Here is a 12,569-nt window from a genome sequence, read left to right on the forward strand (position 1 = left end):
TTTTTTAGGACCCTACATAACTTCACCAGACACAGACACTAATCGTTACTTGATTTTAATCCGTGCGATTAGTTAACCAGGCTAGACCTGAGTTCTCACAAGATACACCGACCATAATAATAATATATTTAGCCCTGTTTATGTGCCATGCACTTACATTGGTCAACATTAGAAGTAAAAAATACATATAAAAGTAACTACACAGTGTATATAAACATTATCACAGATTAAATCTAATAGTCTATGCAATGCGTCCTTTTGATGCTGCTGAAAATTCATCAAACGAATAAAACGCATTTTCTGGTTTTGGGTATACTAAATCCCATTTCTTAAGCAATTAGATTTCATTATTTTTTGTTATTAACTTAATTTGTTAAAAAGACATCATAATTTAAAATGATTATGTCTATCGCGTCTACGTAAAACGATGCAAAGAATGTTAAATTCATGATGTTCTTAGTTATGAATGACTGTAAATTTAAAAAAAATTACATTGCTAAGGACGCTAAAAATCGATTTATTCTACAAGACTAGGTGCAACGTATTATGTCTGACACTTTCTCCCCAATCATCATAGTAGGTGCACTAGTATGACCCGACGTGGTTGATGGCATAATACTTGCATCGGCAACTCGCAAATTGTCAACGCCGAACACCTTGAGCTCCGGATTCACGACAGCTCCCTTACTTGGATGGATGCCCATTTTGCAAGTCCCAACCGTATGGAATAAAGGTAGAGCAAGATGCCTCAGAAAACAGTACCAATAATTTCGTGACTTGTATTTATGGTCTTTGCATGCCGACAGTGGCGCATGTCTTAGTTTTGTGTCAAGTTTCTTAAATGGTTCCGTTTTTACCATTTCCAACACTAACTCAATCATTTGATACATGGTCTCAATGTCAACCCCATCGGGATCGGAAAGCAGCATTGGGTTGATAACAGGATAATCAAAGGGATTGCTGGAATTTAAGCGCATAAATCCTTTCGACTTGGGATGCATGAGAAAACCGGCTATCGTAAAGCTACGCCTCGGATCATTATCTTTTAATACATCTTCTAACACGTTCTCCTCGATATTCCAGAATTTAGCAGTGGATTCGTCACTGTTAATGGAAGGGATCATTAGAATCTCTACATCGGGGTACTTTGTGTTCTTCGATCGCTTTGTTTGTAAAAAGGAAATACCATCCATTGAAAAAGCATTGGCCAGTGGACCACCTCCTGCGATGTACCTCCGCACAAGGTCATCTAAGGGGCGCTCGGTTTCGGTGTAATTAGTAGCGAAATCTAAATAGTATAATCCTGTGTGATCAAGAAGAAGTTCGCCAACTGGCAAATCTTCGACAACAGATATGCCAGTCTCTTCCAAATGAGATCTTGGGCCAATTCCGGACAGCATTAGCAAATGAGGGGAACCAAACGCACCCGCTGAAAGAATAATGTCACTACGAGATACGGCTTTGTAAAGTTTTCCATTTCTAGTGAATAGGACTCCATAGGCTCTCTTCTGCTTATCAATAAGGACTTTGATTACGTAACTATTCGTCAGTAGCTCAAGGTTTGATCTGCTCAAAATAGGTAATATGAATGCGTTCCCTGTACTTTGTCGTTTTCCGTGTTTAATATTGAACTCCGGTTTCCCATAACCTAATTGGCTTTCCCCGTTGAAATCTAACTCCTTCATTCCTAACAACTTATGTGCATCATAGAACGCTTGGGTCTGCATGCTTATTTCTTCCCAGGTTTCCACGTTTAAGTATCCTTCTTTACCGTGGTACCTGGGATCACCTTCCAAGTAGTTCTCTGACTTTTTAAAATAAGGCAACACGTCCTTGTAGGACCATCCGACGTTTCCTTGACTGTACCAGTTGTTATAATCCCTATCATTCCCTCTGACGTAAAACAAACCATTGATGATGGTGCTGCCGCCAATCCCTTTACCCCGATGTAGGCTGCAACGTTGTTCCTTAAGGCCTGAACAACATTAGATATGTAAGTACACATAATACTCGAGGTACTCTACCTAAACACGCTGTAGTTTGCGGAACAGACATGTAGCCCCAGTTGTAGTTGGAATCGGTTAGATAATTCCTCATTGCTGGTATATCTGTCAAATCCGTACCATGTTCACCAGCCTCGAGGAGAAGTGCACGACGTGAGCTATCTTCGGTAAGCCGGTTCGCTATTACACACCCAGCTGCTCCCGCGCCCACGATGATGTGGTCAAACGTTCCATAGTCTATAAATGCAATGTAATACGTTACACTAAAAGTTTATTCTTCAGACCTACAACGGCCCCTGATTTAGGGGCATGTTCATACGCATTTTTCGGTAATGCCTTGGTGTACGCTTTAGCTTTAAGCTCTGCAATACGTTTCACATAATCATCTATGAGTTTTTGGTCACTGCATTCTCCAGAATACGGAAAGGCAATCAAATATAATAATATGTTGACTAGCATACTTAAAACACAAATTGTATTTTGCAACTGACGGATCATTTCATATGAAAAAAAAAACATAAAAATGACCAATAATTGTTTATATATTGCGACATTAACATTTCGATAACAGGCGAACTCTCTAAATCTGCTGCAATTCTTTATTATTATAGTGTTATTTACTTAGTTTTGTTTAGGAACATTTTGCACCAATATGAACCGTAAAAAAATTAATCACTGTTATTAGTATAGTCTTCCCTATTGTACCTGTCTAGGTATCGTACATTGTATATAAGATAGTTCACATTAAAGAGTATATGTAATGGTTTCATACTCGGTTTCATATTTATTTCAAATTCATTATTTACTTTAATTCTTTGACCCTATAGAGCATGCTAATAGCAATTATCTCAAAAGCAACGAAAACGTTAATCAACTGGCCACAGAAATATTTCGCACTAGTATTCATTTTTGTTTTGTTCTTTACTGGACGTCAATTTATGTACATCAAACAATATTAATAATCACACTTTCCGGACAGTATTATCTAGAGAGATCCTTTTTAACGTATCCTTTTAAATGAACTACATCATCGTATTACAAGAAATGTTTAACTGAATTTTACGGAGATTAAATAACAGTGGAATGGGCTTTACATAAGATGGGTTGAACCTCCAAACTTCGAGAATAGTTTAGAATTTTTTTTAAAAATAACTTATGACATGAATTTACGATGATGTACCTGCACAAATGCCTCTATACCTCGATGAAAAAGCAAATAATATAACGGTTGCAATTTACATGCGGTCAACTTCACTAATAGTGCGGGAGCTACCTCATGTCACCTGTGCAGTTGTATGTCCCCTAAGTTTTTGAGCGGATCCTTATTAAACACCTATAGGAGCTAAAAAAAACATTGGTCACGTGGTCGAGATCATGGTCGTTTAGTCGCCATACTTAAAAATGGTCGACACGTTGCTAAATTCTTTGTTTAAGTACCTATTTTGAAAGCACACGACATGAAAATGTATTACTACTTCTTTAAATTACTTATGAATAAGAGTTCTTGCATTGGTTTAAAACACTGCCTTTACGTTTACAAAAGTCACAACACATTATTTCCAACCTTTTACAGGGCATACCATTTGTCTGAAGCACGTCTGGCAATTACATGGCGTAGGAAAATCTTCAAGGTCCTTTGGATCTGTCACTTGTGGAATTAAAATACCGTCATTTCTATATATAACCATAGTCCAACGGATTAAGTTTTTTACACGGTTCTAGATCATAAATTCATGTATAGCATTGCATTTTATGTGAAGATTGTGTTACGTTATTTTTGCTCGTAATTCAAATGCAGTATTCTTGCTCTTATTTATGTCCTTACGCCATGTAGGTATATTCTTTGTAATCCACTAGTTTAGATGTAATTTGTTCTTGTAGTAAATTTGGTATTATCTGAGTATATGTTTCTTTCACATAGTTCTTGGTTTTGCCGACAGAGGTCGTGCAGAGTTTTCTTAAATTTTTTTTGGCGCACGCACTTCTTTTTACAAAGATTTGAACATTACTTGCAGAAGAAAAAACGCCGTTACAGTTACTCGACAATTTTTGTCAGCCTTTTTGGGAAATGTATTGATGCTGTATAAGTTTAGTGAAGTTTTCTCTTGTTATTTTGCTTTCGACACTTCGATGACGCATTTGCAGACGTATTTTACAAATTCTAAGGCCGTGTTTCGGTATGTTAGCAATTACGCATTTACCTTTTCACTTTGAATAATCATTTTTACGCTTCTTACCACTGTCTTACTTTTATATTCATTATTACTTACCGGACTGTGCTTTCTACAGCGATATTCCTGAGTAGAAACCACCGAATTTAAGATTTTCTCAATATTGCGTATGAAAGAATCATTTGGGGAGGTCCACCGGCCATCTTATCAATCGAAGAACGCAACCTTAGAGAAACAAATTAGATTACTGGGTAATTTAATTAAATTAATCATAACAATATTGTAATTACAACAAAATTAACAAGCTTACCAAATAATTTCTAATTACAAAACTTGTTTGCCTTCAAAAAACTTCATTAAAACTTTCTTTAAAAAATTAAAATTGAACTATTGTCTGAGGTACTTAAATAAAAAATCTAGCCACGTGGGGGCCCTTTTTAAATGTGGCAACGACCATGATTTAAACTGTGACCACATTTTTTTAATACGCCCATAGATACTTAACAAATCCCCGCAACCAAACAGGGGACGTACAAATGCACACGTGACATGAGTACCTCCTAGACTATGACCACAAAGCACTTGCCTAACTAGGTCAAGCAAATCAAAATCCAAACATAGAATTTTTATAATCTCTCCTCGTACTCTTTCGGTATCTGCTAGAAAGAAAAATCCCCATGTTAACCTAAATTAATGGTTTGGGAGACCCAGTATTGTCGATCAACTTCCGAAAAGTCCAGAGGATTAACTACACAAATTTTAATTAACACTTGACAAAATTTTTGGACACGAGCAGAAAAATCTGACAGGAAAACTCTATCCGGATCACACAAACGATTCGAATAAACACACAATTAATTAATGTGACAATGACAAAAATTTATTCCGAAACACATAAAATAAAACAAAGAAAGAAACACTTACAAAGCTAGTTTGGACAAATTTACCCCGCACCAGTTAAAAATATTAAAAATCTTAAATTACTTACTTACAGTTTTTTATTTTACTAATCTGGACGTACAAAGATTTGCGATAACAAGGTGCACTTAATCAAGGTATTTTTACTTAATTTAACACACAAACTCTGACAGGTTCTGCGCTTCACTTTTCTTTATCACACAAAACTACTTGATGGCAAACAGCATTAACTTGATGAACAAATTGCCGGTGGCTCTTCAGGCTGTACAATCTGTTAACTTGGCAGACTTTTTCCACAAAGAGGACAAATCGCTTTAAACTTCTCACACAACTTTGGTTAACTTGCTTCTGCACAAAATTATGATACTGACAAACTACGCCTTCAAATAGTCAAATCGGGCGGACAGCCTGAATAAAATTAGGCTAAAGAAACGTACACGCTTTCCAACCGTCAGAAACCAGCCACGTTTTTTCTTTCATTCCAATATTTAACGAAAAACACCACATCCATTATAAAAAATCTCTTTCTCCGGGACTTTCAAATAAAGCGGCCCATCACAATTAGTGAGAAGACACACGAAGCGGTTTCCCGGTCGAGTCGGCGGCCGAATCGGCATTTGATACCGAGTTCGTGAACGACTTCAAAAATATTTGAGGGCCCTTTCTTTATATCAGCAATTTTTAAACGATGTTAATCTGTATATGTAGAAAATAGTGTCTTGATTTACCATTTTATTGCTAATTTCATTTTGTCTTCATGGTTTAATAAGAAACGTACACGTTCATTTGTTTTATTATGATGTAGGATATCTAGATTATGTTATTGATGTGATTATACGTTTTTTTTTTTAATTTGCTTGTATTAGGATACTAACATGTTACATCACCGGGAAGAGAAAAAAAATCTTTATCAAATGAGCCTAATGAAGGTGCACTGCCATAATTCAATTGATTTTCGTTACTCATTTGTTTTCTGAAATAAAAACAACTGAATGCTGACCTATTATGGGAAATAAAATGTTAATCAAATTGATATAGAAAAATTTGGTATAAATTCGATATTTGCCGAGATATATACTATAGGTATTCCATACATAATGGCACCCCGTATTTTTGCGTGTAAATAAATCCAAAATTCTTGGAATATACGACGTATCTGCTCCTCATACTTCCACCTGTTGATGGTAAATGTAAACTGGAGAAAAATTCTCTACGAGCGCTCAGCTGAAAGACCGCCAGAAGTAAGCATAGTGTACTTACACTATGAAATAAGTTAACAATATATAGAATATATATAGAATCAGTTAATACTAACCTTTTTCACGAAATCTAAGTTAATTTAACCCGGAGACTGGCCCGTATGAATAAAAGTAAGCAAATGCTTATACTTTCAAAATTCAAAGTAAATACTCGTAACTGCCCCTTCATACTGGTCTGTTTAGCATGGTTTAGCAGCGCTGCACTGCGTCCTGTCCTTCTGCTAGCGCTGCTAAGTCGCCCAGTGCGAAGCAGCACGTACGAGTATTTACTTTGAATTTTGCAAGTATAAGCATTTGCTTACTTTTATTCATACGGGCCACTGTGTCGGTAACAAACAATTTTGGGTATATGTAATATAAAATGTGAATTGTAATGCGTATTTCACAAGGCGTACATATCTCTTTGTAGGAAAATGGCTGTAAAGGCCAATATTTCCTTATCTCAAAATCAAAGTTTTTAATATCTTAAAGTTAATTATAGGTATCACCTATTTGGATTGATATAGTAGGGTGTGTTCGAGACGAAAGGGTCTTTACTCCAATTAATTTATGTCTTAATTATATTCCCTAAGATTTAGATTTGATCTATGTACCTGTAAAAATAATAAATAAGTTTCGATCGTTCCGCAACCTACCGCGCTGGGTTTTGCTGATACGAAATCTACAATAATTATCTTCAGTTTGGAATACGATAACGTCATCAGCAGTACGGTAGTGGTCATTTATTACTGTTATGCAGTGTGGCCTTTTTGTGATACGACGAGAAGATTGCATTGAAAAGAGATCAGTTCTTCGGAAGTTACAAACTATTATAGCTAGTTATATGAAATTATATAGGTAGCTTGAAATGTACATACTTATCAATTATCTTATAAACGAAAGTGGTTTGTAGTGTATAGACGTTTGTAACTCAGCCCACTACAAAGCCTTTGGTGGTAATCAACATAATTTCTATCTTGCAGTTTTCCAAATTCCTTCCTAATGAAAGTAATTGCATATTATCTTGCTGGATATCTGTAGGGAACATCGATCTAATGATTATTTATAGGAGCGGGTTAAACAGAGTAATTTTACTACTATTTCGTTCGATATTTGACAGTGTTAGTTAATGAAAAGTCTTGGATAGGTCCTAGATCATTATACGGTTCTAATTTCAGATGTACAACTCTCAAATATCACTTTCTCATCTGAAAGATATCATTAGAACGGAACAAGTAAAAACATTCCACTTTTATTAGTATAGGTGTTGAAATTTGTAATTCACTGGTTATTAATGCAATCGTTTGAATTCCCAAACAACCTAAAAAAAACTACAGAATCCGTATTCTTTTGAATTTGGATGGAATTTGTGACTAACACCAAAATAGTGTGTCATTATCTAGAAAATTCTTAAAAAGAAGTAACACAGATTCAACAATTAGAAATTTCGGGAACAATTGAAATATGCGTTATATTACCAATTGCCCAAATTGAATTAAATGGACTTATAATACAGATTGTCCTTCATACTATTATCATTGTATTTTATAAACGAAAAATACAATGCTATTATTAAGGGAAACTAATGCTTTCGGAAAATTTCCACATAAGCTAGTGCGCCTTTCTCGGTTCTAAACGATCTTCAAACTTACCATGAGTGGACTAAGTTTAGCCATTGAATAAAACACTATTTTTAATGGGCGAACGGACGGACGGACAAAGTGGTCACACTAGGTGTACTGTAGGTGCAAATAAAAAGTTGACTCAGTGCACGCATATTAATTTTCTCACATATACAGGGTGTTCAGCAAGAAATGGGACAGCGCCATACCTCGAGAACGAAAGTTCTTAAATTAAATGCGCCACCTCCAGGTGGCGCTACCTAACATAATTCTTTTAAATGTAATAGCCTACTTTTCATTAAATTTTTGAAATTTGCAACACATTTGTGATAACTTTATTTAGAAGTGCCACCAACCTACCTCGTTTACTTTTCGGGAAATTAATAATTTTTATAAATTTAACATGTACTTACATATCTAGGTGCCTACATATAAGTGCCTAAAAAATCGAATGAATGTCAATTCAATGATTGTATTCTGAAGATATATAATACAGATACAGCATTTAGTATGTATGTATAGGCACCTTAGGTACATGTTAAATTTATAATAATTATTATTTTCCCGAACAGTAAACGAAATAGATTAGTAGAACCATAATAGTATACTGTGGTAAAACTTGTAAAGCTAAGTTCTCACAAATATGTAGTGCATTACAAAAATTTAAAATTTTAAAGAATTAAGTTAGGTAATGCCACCTAGCGATGGTCCTAGCTTGCATATACAATAAGTTTTGCAAATTGTTTAAACGAAAGAGCCTCTTGTATTGTATTTGATAAAGCAATGTATCCGACCTCTATACTGGATAAAGTAACTGTTACCTGACGTTTACTTGCCCAAGAAACTGCACAACTACTGATTTTAATAGATATTTACATAAAAGCTAGGAAAATAACACCTTACTGGCAAGGAAATATTAAATGTACGAGGCCCTTTGGGGTCGAGTCAGGGGTCGAGTACTTTAATTTCCGAGTCAAGTAGTATCATTTTACTGACGAGTATTGTATTAAATTTTAAAATTAAACTTTTCTTTGGAAATTTTTGAACTGTTTGCTGCCCTTTGAGGGAATCCAGCAAACACTTTACGTTTAAAAACGGTCTTAAAGCACTTTGAAAGGGCAAATTCGGTATTGGTAGTAAGGCATACGTTTTTGTGTAGACCGATTTTATACCTATGTTTAAAATACGATTTTTATTCATATATATGTTACCGGCAAACTGCGAAATCCGGAATTTTGCAAAATGCCTAGGCATTTCGCGAAATGACGAATGCAACAGGCAAAGTAAGAAACGGAGCTGCAGTTCACACTTTGCCTGTCTCTCTTTAGGGATTTCGCGAAATGCCTAGACATGCAGGCAAAGTGCGAAGGCTTCGTCATTTCCCACAGATTGCGCATACAGCGTTGCCATTGGATGGTAAACGACGCGACGATTGCGATTTAATTTAAGTACTCGCTAAATATTGCGCTCACGTTTAGACTGCATTTCTTCTATGGGTTTTCTGTTGAGTTACGCTTTGGATTTACTGTGGAGAATATATCAAATGCGGGAAGGTACTAACGCGACGGTTTTACGTTTGGCATAGCTGCACGCGCAATCTGTGGAAAATAACAGAGAATTCTCACTTTGCCTGAATTTTTAGGCATTTCGCGAAATCCCTAAAGAGAGGCAGGCGAGGTGCGAAGTCGAGTTCCATTTCTCACTTTGCCTGCTGCATTGGTCATTTCGCAAAGTGCCTAGGGATTTTGCAAAATTCCGGATTTCGCAGTTTGCCGGTAACATATATATATAAAACCATAGAGTTCACTTTGTACGTTGATAATACGTACCGTTTTTAGCATTCGTTTTATCATAGTGTAAGTACACTATGACTTTATAAACTTTAATATACGCATATAAGTCGTATGTCAATGGGAAATAATAAACGCATAATATTCCTACAAGAATACAGCGACATCCACCGGACATTTATGCGTATTATATACGTAGGGTTTTAGTCTACAATAAATGCTTTTTATACGGAACTGTGGTTTTCCATAGAGTAATCAATTACTGAACCACCTTTTAAATGATTCATACCAACCAAACCAATCGTCATTGTTGGTGGAGTTAGAGTCATTAGAAGCACTGCAAGATCAAGATCTTCTCCAACAACAGCGACCACACTGGATTGTCTGCAGCTTTAGCAATTGCAGTGAGTATAATTGTACAGTAAGCATCTATAGCATTTAAATATAAATCCCACTTCCTGGACACCCTATAGAAATTTACATTTATTCAAATTTTCCGATTTTCCGAATTGAAAAATAATAAATGAGGACATGTGCGAGCGCAGAATTTCTCAAGCTATTGACAATTTTGGTGTAAATTAATTAGAAGAGAAAACATTTGAGTATAAAGATCTTCGCATTGAAATCCCTATGAGGCGTAAACTGTTTGAACACCCCAGATGGATAATGCAAGCAAAACGTTTTTATACCGTGTCAAGTTAGCCTCCCGCTTTTGGAATTTTCAGAATATTTTTTTTGCATTCGTTTGTTGGTGTTTGTTAGATACATTTTGACGTTTGTTGGTTGACCGTTATTTAATTATTAAAATTTCAAAATTTGGGCGTATAGTTAACACCCCACTTTTTGAATTTTCAAAATATTTTAATTGCAATCGTTTGTTTGTCGCTGTTGGTTAGTTACACTTTCAAGTTTGTTGGTTGATCGTTATTGAATTATTCAAAATTCAAAAATTTGGGCGTATAGTTAGCCCCCCCAAGTTGAAATATTTCATTTTTTAGTTGTAATCGTTTGTTGGTGGTGTGGGTTTGTTCGGTATTCTCTTAGATCTCGATAGTTTTTGAGAGATTGAGGAAAAACGAAAAAAAAGGACCTAAAATTAATAATGGCGGCATGCTGCGCACCACTTCACATATGGGGTTTATGGATGTGCTCAAAAGGAAGGTGCAAATAACGTTTTAGCCAAATTTCAAAACTATAAGTTTTTTAAAATTTTTATTTAACCATAGATTGGTTGTGCTATAAAGCGGCTAAGTGTTGTACGGATTAAATGATCTCAACTTGTTATATACATATATTCCATTAGGTCTGCATACAGTTTTTTTTACAATTTAATTAATTTTTTATTATTCCCTTCTTTGTTCTAATTTATTTTTTTAACTCTGTGCTTTGTACATAGTTTCTTCAATTTTATTTAGTTTCCCTAAATTTCTTCTCCATTCGTTTTATATTATTCACTTACAAATTATTCGCTTATTTCAATAAAAATTTCACCTACACAGTTTATTATTTTTTATTTTCTAATTTGCATTTTAAATCAAATTCTTCTCTTTCTTCCTGACTTAATCCTTCCATCAATCTTTTACCTTATCTCGGAATTTTTTGCCAATTCACTGGCCACCTGAACTGTAATTTGTTCATACATTACATCTTCAATTTTAATAGTTTTCCTCATCATTTACATATGAAAGCTGTCTCGGAACTTCAGTGGATTAATGTTTTCTACGCGTTCCATGTGGTTTTCATAAAAAGCATTCTGCTGTTGAAGAGGTAACCTTGTCAAAATGCTGTAATTTATTATAAATTGCATCCATTGCTGTTTGCGACTTTTACTTTCAATCCTTTCTGTTTTTGTTGTATAATGTTAAATTTTTTTCGATAACTCTCCGGCCATCAAATGTATTGTATAATCCCAGTTTTAGATCTAAACGATTTATTTAAACAAGTTTCCGTTTCAGTAAAAGCCCTGATTTCTTGGTCAGAGTTGGAAATCCTTGTTAGAGGATATTCGGGTTGTTAATTACATATTAAGAATCAATTACATTAAAAGAAAAACGTTAAAATGTTATTCTTTTACATATTATTTATAAACCCTTAAAATGAAAAATAGTATAAATTCTAACAAAAATTAACCCTTTTGGAGAAATAGAGGAAGTGCACTTACCTGAATCGCGACAGGTCCTTTATCCTCAAAAATAATACATTCAAATTTATTCAAACCCCCAAGATCACAGTCTTTGACGCTTCCATCATCTAATGGACGTCAACGTACAATGGGCGCTAATTATCATTGCCCAATTTTCATAATATACGATTTATTAAATTTGAATAGAAAAAAGTTTGCCTATAATAAACGGCTGTTTATCTAATTATAGGTTTACCACGATTTTGTGTACCACCTCAAACTCTAATAGTTGAATTAAGTCATTATAGCGAACTGTCAGTCAATTATTTTGTAGTTACTCCATTTTTTCAGCTACTTCACCTGTACTTCGCTTACGAATTTAGCGATTTTGTTAATTTAATTTACGATGATCTTTTAAGTTATAATTTTAAATTTAAAAAAACATATCATCATAAGTTATTCTTGTCGTTGGGCGAGCAACTATAACAGATGTAAAAAACGTTACAAACTTTGGTAGTAATCTTAGACACGCATGGTTAAGTGACCATAAAAAGTGGCTTGATGTTTATGTGAATAATTAAATAATTTAGATTGTCACTAGAGTTTGCCGCGCCAAAAGCGCTTTTTTTTCAGGCTGCGAGATAGCTAATTAGTACCTTGTATCGCGTTACGTAATCGCTAAATATTCTAGCATTGGTACGTGGA

The 12,569-nt window shown here is 34.9% G+C and overlaps 1 protein-coding gene across 3 annotated transcripts in view; it reads right to left on the reverse strand.

Moving 5' to 3' along the window:
- Positions 1 to 111: 111 nt before the first annotated feature.
- LOC116166911 (glucose dehydrogenase [FAD, quinone]-like) overlaps positions 112 to 12,569 on the reverse strand; it is a 361,388-nt gene continuing 348,930 nt past the window's right edge. The window contains exons 1-4 of one of the 3 annotated variants that reach the window (XM_031482115.1): positions 2,625 to 2,646; positions 2,288 to 2,365; positions 2,025 to 2,240; positions 112 to 1,975 (exon numbers count right to left, since the gene is read on the reverse strand). In XM_031482115.1, coding sequence (XP_031337975.1) covers positions 531 to 1,975; positions 2,025 to 2,097 — 1,518 coding nt within the window. In that variant the 5' untranslated portion in view covers positions 2,098 to 2,240; positions 2,288 to 2,365; positions 2,625 to 2,646 and the 3' untranslated portion in view covers positions 112 to 530. Of the gene's footprint in view, positions 1,976 to 2,024; positions 2,241 to 2,287; positions 2,466 to 2,624; positions 2,647 to 12,569 lie in introns of those variants that run through there. The other 2 variants (XM_031482113.1, XM_031482114.1) reach the window with 2 other exon arrangements.

This window comes from Photinus pyralis, unplaced genomic scaffold, assembly GCF_008802855.1.
Source record: "Photinus pyralis isolate 1611_PpyrPB1 unplaced genomic scaffold, Ppyr1.3 Ppyr1.4_LG3b, whole genome shotgun sequence".
Lineage (NCBI taxonomy): Eukaryota > Metazoa > Arthropoda > Insecta > Coleoptera > Lampyridae > Photinus > Photinus pyralis.